We start from the raw sequence: 12,101 nt of genomic DNA, 5'->3' as shown, positions 1-12,101 counted from the left end.
ACTGGAAATAACTCAGGTTCCTAGCACCCAACATGGTTACAGACGAGATTGGTGTTACTAACGAGTGTTTGCCCCAGATGAAGGAGCTGATGGGACGAAGAGCCCACATATCAAAGCTAAAACAAGCAGAAGTGGCTGGTGTGTTAGAGGTGGCTGACAGTTTTCCTTCACCATCTGTGACTTTTGTTCATGGCTATGCAGATTTTAAGTTTTAATAACTGAGGTACGATTACTGAGGTTTCAGGAAACTAGCAGTTAAAAACTCCAGAGCACAGTATCACCACTGGCCACTGCCTTGTTCTTAAGGAGGTCACCTGCAGGAAGGAAATCCTAGAATTGCAGGGTTAGGTGACTTACCACTTGACTATTGTAGGAGACAGATGAGTAACACCCTGTCCTTCATCCCTGTTGTTCTCATGCTTACCATACACACCATCGTCTTTATCTCTGTTGCTCTCCCACGGGTAAGCCAATAGATTCTGTGTGACGTTTTAATTATGTGTAGAAACTTTAAAATCAGCAACCTGATTTTTTTTTTTTTTTGCAAACAGGAAGTTAAAGAGAAAATTGACACATTTTGTGTTTCATCATTTTATTTACACAACTGAAATTTCCTTAGTCACCTTGATTACAAAAACAAATTGACACGGCATGGTTTAATAGCCTTTCTTAAATGGATCTTACAAACTTTAATAGCTGACAGATTGCTACTTAATACTCAGTAATATTTAGTATGTGGTTAATTTCTGCATATATGTAGATGAAAAATCTGTCTGATAATGCTAACAAGTATGGGTACTTGAACAAGTATGGGTACTTTTCTATCTCAGGAACAGACAAGTGGTTATTAGTGAAGTGTTAACTCCTCACAGATGGGCCAGCTATTTAGATTTGGAGCTCTCAGCCCATGAGAACCAACTTGCTGTAGCAATTTGTACTTATGGTTGTAGGCATGTTGAATAATCGGAGTTTATCCTTATTTTTGCATTTAATAAAACTATCATTAAGTACATCTGAAAAACAAAAAGAGTCCCATGACTAGAGATATTTATAAAAGAAAAAAACTTATCACAGTGTATCTGAAAAAAAGATGGCCCAAACTAAAGCCACATTACATGCCTAAATAAGCATTTTTTCATCTTTCTGTCTGGCCTGGCTGTGTGTGCACACAAAAAATACACACTCCTAAGGCCCTACTGGTATACTTATCTGAGCATTCTCAGCCACATAAAATGTCAAAATTTTACTGTGTTTGTGAAATGCCCATAAAATATAGTATTTTACTATGACTACTTAATTCCTATCACAGTGCTTTAAGTCTGAAGACCAGGCAGTGTTTTGGTAATGTGACCTTTTCCTGGGAAGTGACAGTCCAGAGAGCCAAAAGAGCTGCTGAGACTGCTAAGAGGCACCCCTGGAACCCCAGAGGGTGGAGTGTCCGTGGCTACAAACCATCAGTACAGAAAGTTAGGAACCTTACAGGTGAGTCATGGTCAGAACCAAAGAAACCAAAACACGTGCCGTAGCAGCATAAATGACAGACAGGAAGAGCTGACCCATGTCATGTGCCTTTCACACAAGCTCTATAAGAGCCAAAACCTTGTTCTCTCACCTCAGCCATTATCAGGGCAACTTCTAATACAACTAGCTGAACTGTTCTTCCCTTTGGGCGGGAGCTGACCAGACACCAATCACAATGAGACAGACCCACCTGCCCCGGATGCAGGAGACGAGTGCACTCGGTGGTGGTGGTGGGATGTACTGTAGGATGGTGTGCTGGGGGGCAGCCTTGGTGGCTCCAGGCCTCTGCTGCCAGCAATTCTGGGCCTGGAGGACACTCCACTCCAAATGCCCCCTTTCTTCATCCTGTTCTGGTGAGCTGGCGGCAGTCCCTCAGTGCTGGACGTGTGAGAAGGATGCAGAGGGGATCAATGGGAAAACTACGTCCTGTGGGGCCACTTCTTCCAAGCTGCCTTGTCCCTAGCAAGGGCAGCTCCCAATCTCTCCGTTGTGCTAAATCTAAGAGCCATTTAGCCATGACAGAAACAAAACATGTTCCTAAGAACAGGTTATATGGTTTTAAATAAAAAACACAACAAAAAAAATATATATTCAAGATGTCCTATGCTGAGCCGAGGACTGCCCTGAGGCCCCTTCTCCCCTCTGGCCCTGGTGGGCTCGGATGCTGCCACCCAGACCCTTCCTGGGCTCTCATTCTGAGCAAGGACAGGGCACTCTGGCCTTTTTTCAACCATGTTGTGTGTGTGCTTCGGGTTGAAACTTTTTTTTTTTTTTTTTTTTTTTTTTTTGCGTAGTGGGTTTATATCAACCAGGAAAATACAGTTCAGGTACAATTTCTCATACAAGTTGTGAAGGGCAGACCCCACACAGGTGAACACAGAGCTCATGGTGGCTACTGATGAACAGACCAACAGAGGTGCTACCCGATACCAAAGAGAAAGGGGCTCTAAACCAGAGACTTGAACACCCACCCAGTGGGGCAAGTGTGCCAGGAGGGAGGACCACCGGCTGGTAAAACGGAAGGAAAACCACTTTGGAAACCAGCTAAAACAACTACAGAAAACGTGTCTGCCACCGTGCGCTGGTCTTGGCCAGTGTGATGGGCGCGAAGGGGCCGGTGGACCTGGTGCTCTTGGTATGTCCCGTCCCCCTTGGGAGTCCGTTACCGTTCACAAAGGAATGTTAACTATCAAGTGTGTCCATTAATTTTGCCGCTGAGGGTGAAACCATCCAGTTAGCATATACACTATCATTTGCATATCTCGGGCACCCAGTGCTAGTGCCATCGGCTCTCGTGAGTGGTACAGGACTCTCTCCAGGCCAGTTCGGGTCTGACATGCCTAAAAATGAAAACAGATAATTTGTTCTGCACGGAAGAACTCAGACTTCACGTGCAGACAGTAAGGCCTTGGCAAAACTCCCTTTGACGGTTAAACCAACTTGCGCGCTCCGTGCCAATTACATGAATGCTTTTGCATCCCAGGTTTCCAAAACACTGTTTCACTGTGGGCAATACCACACGCTCCTGGCAAAGGTAATCTAGCAGGCTCTACCAGTCTCAACGACTATGAGTTTAGACTCTCCAATCTGGAATAGATCTGGTGAATTGCCTAGCTGTTTTCCTAGGACAGTGTCAAGCATCAGCAAATGGCTGGACCACACAGCTTCCTGTAGTGGGAACACTGTAGAAAATGTTCTAAGGTAAAGGAGGCTATTCATCTGTCATCCCAGCTAAAATGGAGGAGGACGGCTTCCTTTCCCATGGAGGGCGCATGCAGGCTGCCCTGCAGCATCGTCGGCACTCATGGCCACTACACCCAAAGCCAGCGGGGACTTGTGACTCAGGAAGCATGTGGAGAGAACCTACCTTAGCTTGAAAGTGCTCGACACACCAAGACTTCGAAAAGGAACAAGGATGAAGTTAGGAAGCAGAAAAAATTTCAAGTATTTAATCCAAGACAAAGATGGAGTTTTGGCAAGAACCGTATTTACTGTCCATTGCAAGGCCACAGCACCACAGACTACGTTCTTTCAGAAAGCACTGGCTCAGTGTTTAGCACTGGCTTCATTAAGTGACAACATTGTAACGGGGTGATAGGGTGCCAAGGATGTGACAGCAACAGTCTGGTGTCTGCCCAGGGCCCACGTGGTTTTCCCGCTGCCCCACACTGCATGGCGGTGGACGAGTAGCTGAAAGCGGGAATGTGGAAGGCTTTCGTGAGGCACCCATCAGCGCAGGAGCAGCCTGGGATTCCCCCCAGCTATGTCCCCACTGCAAGCTGGGGATGCCAGCTTCCCCTTGCTAAACTGAATCCTTCCCCAGATCAGGAAAATTAATCTAGGTAACGAAGTCAGAAGTACTCCGAGTTGCTTCCCAATGTCCCCTGAGAATTCTGCTCTAATCCTCGTCTCCTGTGTCATCTTAAGTTGCTGGGCTTGCGTGGTAATGACACTTATTTCCACATCCTTTTAGAAAGACATAGCTGCAAAATGCCTGAATGTAAACTGGATGCCAAGTCAGATATTTACAAAGAAAAGGGTGCAGAGTAGGCTTTGGTTTCGTTAGGATCAGAAACACTCTTAAAAAGCATTACAGAGAGTTGGGATGGTGCAGGAGGGACAGCGTTGCTAGAATCTAGTAAATGCATGTGAAATTCTACCATAGAGTTTGTTTTCAATCCATGTGGAAGGGAGGGAGCGCGGGAGGGGAGCGCTGTTACAGTCCACCAGGGGCGTCTCCTCTTCCGAGAGGCCGTCATCGTAAAGCAGTGAGTCAGACGGGGTGGAGGCTGCCAGGTCCAAGTAGTCCTGGAAGAGAGAAAAAGAGAGATAGCCACTCATCTTTGACCCTGGACCATTCTTAAACATACTCAGGGCCCGATAATGCTCATGGGACAGAGGCTCTGGCTGTGTCCCTACCCTGTACTTTGGCCTCTCTGTAAGACCACAGCCTTCTACCCAGGAGGGTGGCATGAGGTACAGCATTTTGGTTCCTTAATCCAGCCAAGAGCAGAGGACTGGGGAAGTGGCTTCTTTTTGTACTCTTGGGTCTGAAAGCAACTGCTGTGGTCACATTATTCCTGCAAAATCACAGTGTGCCAAGTGGTGGATTCAATCCAATGGATCCTCCTTTCCAGCTTCCCTCCCAGGACCCCTGCATTCTACAGAGTATTATGCCAGGGCACAGATACAGGCTTCAGCTCCCATGAACAAAGGGTGTCAGGCACTTGCTACTTATGTTGCACTGCTTAACAATGTAGACAGTTCCGATGTTGTCCTGGCGGTTTCTCAACACTGTAGTTTGGGTATCTATTTTTACTCATGCTTAGAACCACCCTGTACCTACAGATCTGGAAGATTTTCTCAAGAAACAACAAAACTGTGTGAATGAGTTCAAGGCTGTTTCCCACTTTCTCTTCTATCTTTTTTTTTATGCTGAGGTCTCTGATCCATTTGGAGTTTTGTGCAGGGTGGTAAACATGGATCTGTTTGGATTCTTCTATATGCAGCCATCCAGTTTGACCAGCACCACTTGTTGAAGATGTTGCTTTTTCCTGGTGTGTATTTCCGGTTTCTTTATAAAAAAAAATCAGGTGTCCACAGATGTGTGGACTTACGTCTGCATCTTCAACTTGATGCCACTGATCAACCTGTCTGTTTTTGTGCCGATACCATTCTGTTTTCATTACTATAGCTCTCTAGTACAACTTGAAATAGGGGATATCGTGATACCTCTCGCAGTTCTTTTATTGATCAGGATTAACCATCATGGATTTTTATGTTTCCATATGAAGCTGAAAGTTATCCTTTCAAGGTCTGTGAAGATCTGTTGGAATTTTGGCGGAGATTGCATTGAATCTGTAGATTGATTTTGGTAGCACGGCCATTTTTACTATATTAATCCTACCAATTCATGAGTATGGGAGCTCTTTCCATCTTCTAATATCTTCTTCAATTTCTTTCTTTCCTTCCTTCTTTTCTTTTTCTTTCTTTTTCCAGACAGGGTTTCTCTGTGTAGTTTTGGTGCCTGTTCTGGATCTTGCTCTGTAGACCAGGCTGGCCTCAAACTCACAGAGATCTGCCTGGCTCTGCCTCCCGAGTGCTGGGATTAAAGGCATGCACTGCCATCACCACCCGGCTTCAATTTCTTTTTTTTTTTTTCTTGAAGTTTTTTTATCATACAAGTTTTTCACTTGCTTGGCTAAAGTTACCCCAAGATATTTTATATTATTTGAGGCTATTATGAAAAGTGTTTTTCCCGCTGATTGATTTCTCAGTCTGTTTGTCATTTGTATATAGGAGAGCTACTGATTTCTGTGAGTTAATTTTGTGTCCAGCCACTTCACTGAAAGTGTTTATCAGCTGTAATAGTTTCTCAGCAGAATTTTTCAGGTCCCTTATGTATACTATTGTATAATCTGCAAATAAAGATACTTTGACTTCTTCCTTTCCCATTTGTATCATTCTGATTTCCTTCAGTTGTCTTATTTATTGCTGTAGCTAAGACTTCAAGTACTATACTGAACAGATAGGGAGAATGGAGAACTTTTGTTCCTGACTTTAGTGAAATGCTTTGAGTTTCTATTTAGGTTGATGCTGGCAATAGGCACGCTCTACACTCCCTTCATTATGCTGAGGTATGTGCTTTGTATCTCTCCTCCCTGCAGGGCTCGTCATGAAGAGATGTTAGATTTTTGTCAAAAGTCTTTTCTGTGTCTAATGAGATGATCATGTGGTTTTCGTCTTTCAGTTTGTTATATGGTGGATTACACATTTATTGATTTACCCATGTTGAACCATCCCTGGATTTCAGGGTTGAAACCTACTTGATCATGGTGGGTATTCTTTTTGATGTGCTTTTGGATTCAGTTTGCAAGTATTTTATTGAGAATTTTTACACTTATATTCATAAGGGAAACTGGCCTGTAATTCTCTCTCCTTGTTGGGTCTTTCTGTGGTTTAGGTATCAGGGTGACTGTGGCCTCATAAAATGAATTGGGCAATTTTCATTCTTTTTCTATTTCATGAAATAATTTGAAGAGTATTGGCATTAACTCTTCTTTGAAAGTCTGGTAGAATTACATGCTAAAATCATCAGGCCCTGGATATTTTTTTGGTTGGGAGACTTTTACTGACTGATTCTATTTCATTAGGGGTTATAGGTCTGTTTAAATTGCTTATCTGATCTTGGTTTAACTTTGGCAGTGATATATATTGAGAAAATTATCTGTTTATTTTAGATTTTCCATACTGATTGAGTACAAGTTTTTAAATTTGTCCTTATAACTCTCTAGTTTCCTCAGTGTCTGTTGTTACACTCCCCTTTTCATCCCTAATTTTGTTAATCTGGATATTCTCTCTCTCTTTTTAGTTAATTTGGCAAATAATTCCTGAACAGAACACTGTTAGCACAGGTTTTGAGATCAACAATTAATAAATGGAACTTCATGAACCTGAGAAGCTTCTGTATAGCAAAGGACACCATCATTCAGACAAAGCGACAGATTATAGAATGGGGAAAGCTTTTTACACCCCTATATCTCATAAAGAGCAAAGGTAAACATAAAATATAAATAACTAAAAATACCCTGTATATGAAGAAAACAAAATAACCCAATTTGAAAAAGGGATACAGATCTAAACAGACAATTTTCAAAAGAGGACACTCAAATGGCCGAGAAGCACTTAGAGAAATGTTCGACATCCTTAGTGAACAAGGAAGTGCAAATCAAAACTACTTTGAGATGTCATCTTATACCTGTCAGAACGGCTAAGATGACAAATGAGAACTCATGTTGGTCAGGATGTAGAGGAAGGGAACACTTACCCATGGCTGGTGGGGGTGCAAACTTGAACAGCCACTATAGAAATCAGTGCGGCAGTTTCCTCAAGAAGCTGGGAACTGATCCACCCCAAGATCCAGCTCTATCTACCTGGGCCATTCACCCAAAGGATGTTTCGTCCTACCTCAGAAACACTTGCTTAACCTTGTTCATTGCTGCTCTATTCATAATAGCCAGAAATCTTTAAACAACCCAGATGTCCCTCGCAGATAGATGCATAAAGAAAATGTGGTATATTTGCACAATGAAATATTACTCAGCCATTAAAAAATTAAACCATGAAATTTGCAGGTAAACTGATTGAACTAGAAAAAAAAATCATCCTGAGTTAGGTAACCTAGACCCAGAAAGACAAATATGGTACATATTGCTTATATGTGGATGTTAGCTGTTAAGTCAATGATAACCAAGCTATGATCCATAGAACCACAGAGCTTTGGTATCGAGAAGTGGCCTGGGGGAGGGAAGGATCTCCCTAGGACAAAAAATACAATAGTTATAGATAGACAGGGGTGGGGGCTGGAATGGGATGGTCAAACAGGGAGTGGGAGGGAAGAGGAGATGGGGGAGAGAATACAGGAGGAGATAGATAAAATTAAGGACCAGTAGAGGGCTAAGTATGGAAACCTAATACAGTAGAAGCTTCCTAAAACACATGTATATATATGTGTGTATATATATGTGTATATATATGTGTGTGAATATATTTTATATATATATGTATATATATATATGTATATATATAAAGGCAATATAAATGAAATTGCCAAATAATAGAGGAGAAAGAACCCCATTTGGCTATCTCTTGTCACCAAATGAAGCCTCCAGTACCAGGAATGGGTTACATCTAATTGAGTTGTTGGCCAAAGGGGTCCAACAGGAACCCCCAAACAACCCAGGTTGTTGCCAAAGCTATAGTATAGTCTCCCCAAAGAGTCAGCAGGGTTCTGTTGTTGAAGACAATACCTGTACAACTCACTGAACATGGAGACCTTGAGCTGGTGCCTGCCTAAGCCTTTAACCTGTGGTACTGGAAAGTACTCTGCTCACTACCAATGAAGTGTAAACACCAACCCAGCTACAAATCCTTCCATCGACAATGGTGTCCTCCCAACAAGCTATGCTAGGGCAACGGTGGCACAAAGCTTGTGGGCGCAACCAACCAATGAGTGATTTGACTTAATGCCCGCTCCACGAGATGGAACCCATGCCGAACACTGCTTGGGTGACCGAGAACCTGAGACCAGACAGCCCAGGGATCTAAGAGAAAACTAAATACTACTATTCCACTAAAGGTCTACAAATGACCTCTAATGACATTGTGCTATACTCATAGATGAGTGCTTTGCTCAATCATCACCAGAGGAGGTTCCTCCTGCAGTCGATGGGAATAAATACAGAGACCCACAGCCAGACAATACGCAGAGCATGAGAGACCTGAACGCACTCAGCCCTAAGTGGGATGTCTCCACCAAATCCCTTCCTCCCAACAGGGGCTTTCACTGAATCTGGAGCTGGTTCTCAGCAAGTCCCAGAAATCCACCTGTTTCTGTCCTTGTCCTTCATAGCACTGGCCACACTTGGCTCTTTTTTTTTTTTTAATAGATGCTGGGATTTGAACTCAGGTCCTCCCAATTGTGCAGCTGCTCCTCCCAGCTAAGCCGTCTCTCCAGCAACCCAAACTGCTCAATTTTATTCCTTGGAGCCTAGATTGTGCACTTCTGCTTTCGGAATTTGAAGAAGTGTAACTTTCAGTACAGATGATGACAAGGTCTATGGAAGCAGTGTGAGCAGGACAGCTGTTTGCTCTTGTTTCCCTGTCTCCCTAGCATCCAGTACAAAACAGTACAAACAGTTGCTCAAGAAACATTAGGCAAAAACCAATCAACCTTCTCACCACAGCACAGAGACTGACTACTCCCACATGTTGTGTTTGGCTCATAACCAGGCTTTGGAAACCTAAATGACCAGTTAATAAAATCTGGGGGACAACATAAACTTCTTCAAATCCAGAAGACCTGACATGCCCGGATTCCTATTCCTGTAGGTCACATGTGGTGACAAGAAGATGCCCTTGAGGGGACATTCACATTCCCGGGTGCCAGAATTCTGAAATAGTCTCCAGTACTTGCCTGTGAAGAGCTCTTGCCCGAAGACAAGCTAGAAATCAAGATGTTATCATTACTGGAAGGCCCAAGAGGACTGGCCTGAAGGGCAGGTTTTCACCCGCTGCCTGCCCTCTGGGATAGCACAGCCATCTTCCTCTGGCCCTAGAGTGGGGACTGAGAGCCTCAAACTACCATCCCGCCGTGAGCCTATGGCAGTGACTCTGGGACTCACTCTGCTCTTGACCATCATCTTCTCCAGATCCTTGCTGATGTCAGCAAATACTGGCCTCTTGTCTGGCTCCTGTTTCCAGCACTGCAGCATCAGGCGGTACCTGGAGGGAAGCACAGGCAGGTGGTGACACCCAGGCGAGTCTCCACTCTCTAGGCTCTTTCCACACCATTTGCGACTCTGAGCTTCACTGGGCCCAAGGTCATGGCACTGATAATGTGGCACGGCCCTCTGGTGGCCTTCTCTCCAGAGGGGTTCATCGTACTTTCCTTACATCAACAGGAGTAAACAGGGTTTGAACCTGTACTCACTATGGTGACTGAGTAGAAAGCCAAGTCTTTAAAACCTGTACAAAGAGCCGGGAGGTGGTTGTAAACTCTGTGATTTCGAGGCCAGCCTGGTCTACAGAGGGAGATCCAGGACAGGCACCAAACTACATGAAGAAACCCTGTCTTGAAAAAAAAAATCCCCAAAACCAAGAAGAACAAAACCCTGTACTTGAAGACTCTTAGGGGTGGAAATAAACAATATCAGGCCATCACAACTTTCTGACTAGGTTTGAGGTTTGCTCCCCAGGTGGGAATTTCAAGCCTGGTTCTGTAATCCTCATCAAAAGCCCATGACTGGAGAGGTCCTGGGCCCTAAGGTAGAACCTGGTGCTGTTATTTTGCTAAATGGTAATGTTGTCAAATTGCTTTCAAAAAATTCATATTTATCCCCATAGACCTGGGCTCAGCCTTGGTCAGGGAAGCTTCTTCTTTTTTCTTTTGCAGTGAGCAGCAGTCAACAGAGGGAAGCATGCATTCTTAGTCAGGGTGCCAAGAATAAGAAACTCTGCTCCGTTAGTGCTCAGTCCTAATCAAGACATTACTTATCAATGTCCACTCTTCCCAAGCAAGGCTCAGGGAACATCACAGAAGAGGAGACAGAAAGGATGTAAGGCCCAGAGAAGAGGGAGGAGCGCTACGGAATGCTGTCTTCCGGACATGGAATGACTGTCGCTCTCATGAACTCAGTGGCTGTGAGGACCTGCAGACGACCAGTGTAAGATCAAGCCAGTCAAAATTCTGACATCGAGGGGGTGGATGATCTCTAGGCCCTCTCCCTTACTGGGGGGTGACTGGCAGTGGAGAATCTCTTTGAGAGGCAGAATCTTTCTCCTCGGAGGGTGTGGCCATGGGTAAGATTCCCATGTTCCAGTGGAGGCCCCATACCCGTGCACATATGGGCTGCACTAATTGGTCTTCATGATTTATCCAAAAAATAAGACATGAAATTGGAAAGGGGATATGTTGCAGAGATGTGGGGGAGCTGGAGGAGGGGGACAGGGGTAGGTGTGATTATACTGCATTACATACCACTATGGAATCTCAAGAACTTAAAGATTTAAAAACCCAGTTTCTGGCTATCAGTTTTGGCTCTGTCCCACAGCTCTGCTTCCTGAGGAGCTGGGCGTGGCTGAGCTCTCTGGAGCTGTGATGTAGGTGTTACGCTGGGTGACAAGCCATCAGCCCGGGTGCTCAACGAGGCATCTTCCCGCCCTGGTGTGCCTAACCTTGCTCTCAGCTGGGCACTGGTTTTGGCATGAATGTACCAGAATATCTTCTCCAGTTAATGCCCCTCTTCCCACTGGACTTAACTGCCTGGTATAAAGCATAATGGCTCTGGGATTCTTGGGCTGAGGCTGGCTCTGCCCACCTCTGTACCTTACCTCCCTAACACACGCCCTCCCACACATTTTTCAGGAGACCTTTGGCTCTTGCCTGTTCCACCAGCCCTCATGTGGTTGTGGTCAGGGGCCCCAACTTCTATCTCATAACCGCTGATGGCTGTCTGACCTCTGCCCCACATCACCCACCTTATTCAGGGTTAGTGGCTTTGGGCTTCGTGGGAAGGAGAAGAGAATGAACGCTTGTTTTACATTCCAGGGCCCAGGGCAGGAGTATCAGAGAGGGGCTGGCAATGAAAGTCTACTCACATTTCCTCACTGCAGTTGTCCGGCCTCTCCATCCTGTGGCCCGTCTTCAGAAGGTTGAAGAGTCGTTCAGGAGGAATTCCAGGGTAGGGGTTGCCCCCCAGGGTCACAATCTCCCATAGGAGTACCCCAAAGGACCACCTGCGGGAGCAAGGGAACCAGTAAGCAGTTTCCTGGCCCCTGAAGCCTCCTTGGTGAACCCTAGATGTTTGTGTCTCTAGCCTCCAATGCCTAAGTGGATGATACACAGGGATTTTAGCCTAGTTCTGGCTGCACACGCAGGTGCGTAACAAGAGCTGGGCAAGGTCCACCTGCCTACCTAGACCAGCCCCTGGGATGCTCAAACCACCCCCCCACTGTTGCCATTGGAGCAATGATACTTAAAGGGGCTTGAGATCCCAGCAACAGAACTCGAGGTTTGATGT

The 12,101-nt window shown here is 45.0% G+C and overlaps 1 protein-coding gene across 1 annotated transcript in view; it reads right to left on the bottom strand.

The window, feature by feature from the left end:
• Positions 1-575: 575 nt before the first annotated feature.
• Positions 576-12,101, bottom strand: part of Ret (ret proto-oncogene) — a 44,121-nt gene continuing 32,595 nt past the window's right edge. The window contains exons 17-20 of the mRNA XM_028864068.2: positions 11,680-11,817; positions 9,705-9,804; positions 4,182-4,329; positions 576-2,861 (exon numbers count right to left, since the gene is read on the bottom strand). Coding sequence (XP_028719901.1) covers positions 2,704-2,861; positions 4,182-4,329; positions 9,705-9,804; positions 11,680-11,817 — 544 coding nt within the window. The 3' untranslated portion in view covers positions 576-2,703. The remainder of the gene's footprint in view (positions 2,862-4,181; positions 4,330-9,704; positions 9,805-11,679; positions 11,818-12,101) is intronic.

This window comes from Peromyscus leucopus, chromosome 3, assembly GCF_004664715.2.
Source record: "Peromyscus leucopus breed LL Stock chromosome 3, UCI_PerLeu_2.1, whole genome shotgun sequence".
NCBI lineage: Eukaryota > Metazoa > Chordata > Mammalia > Rodentia > Cricetidae > Peromyscus > Peromyscus leucopus.
This window is presented reverse-complemented; position numbering and strand designations above follow the sequence as displayed.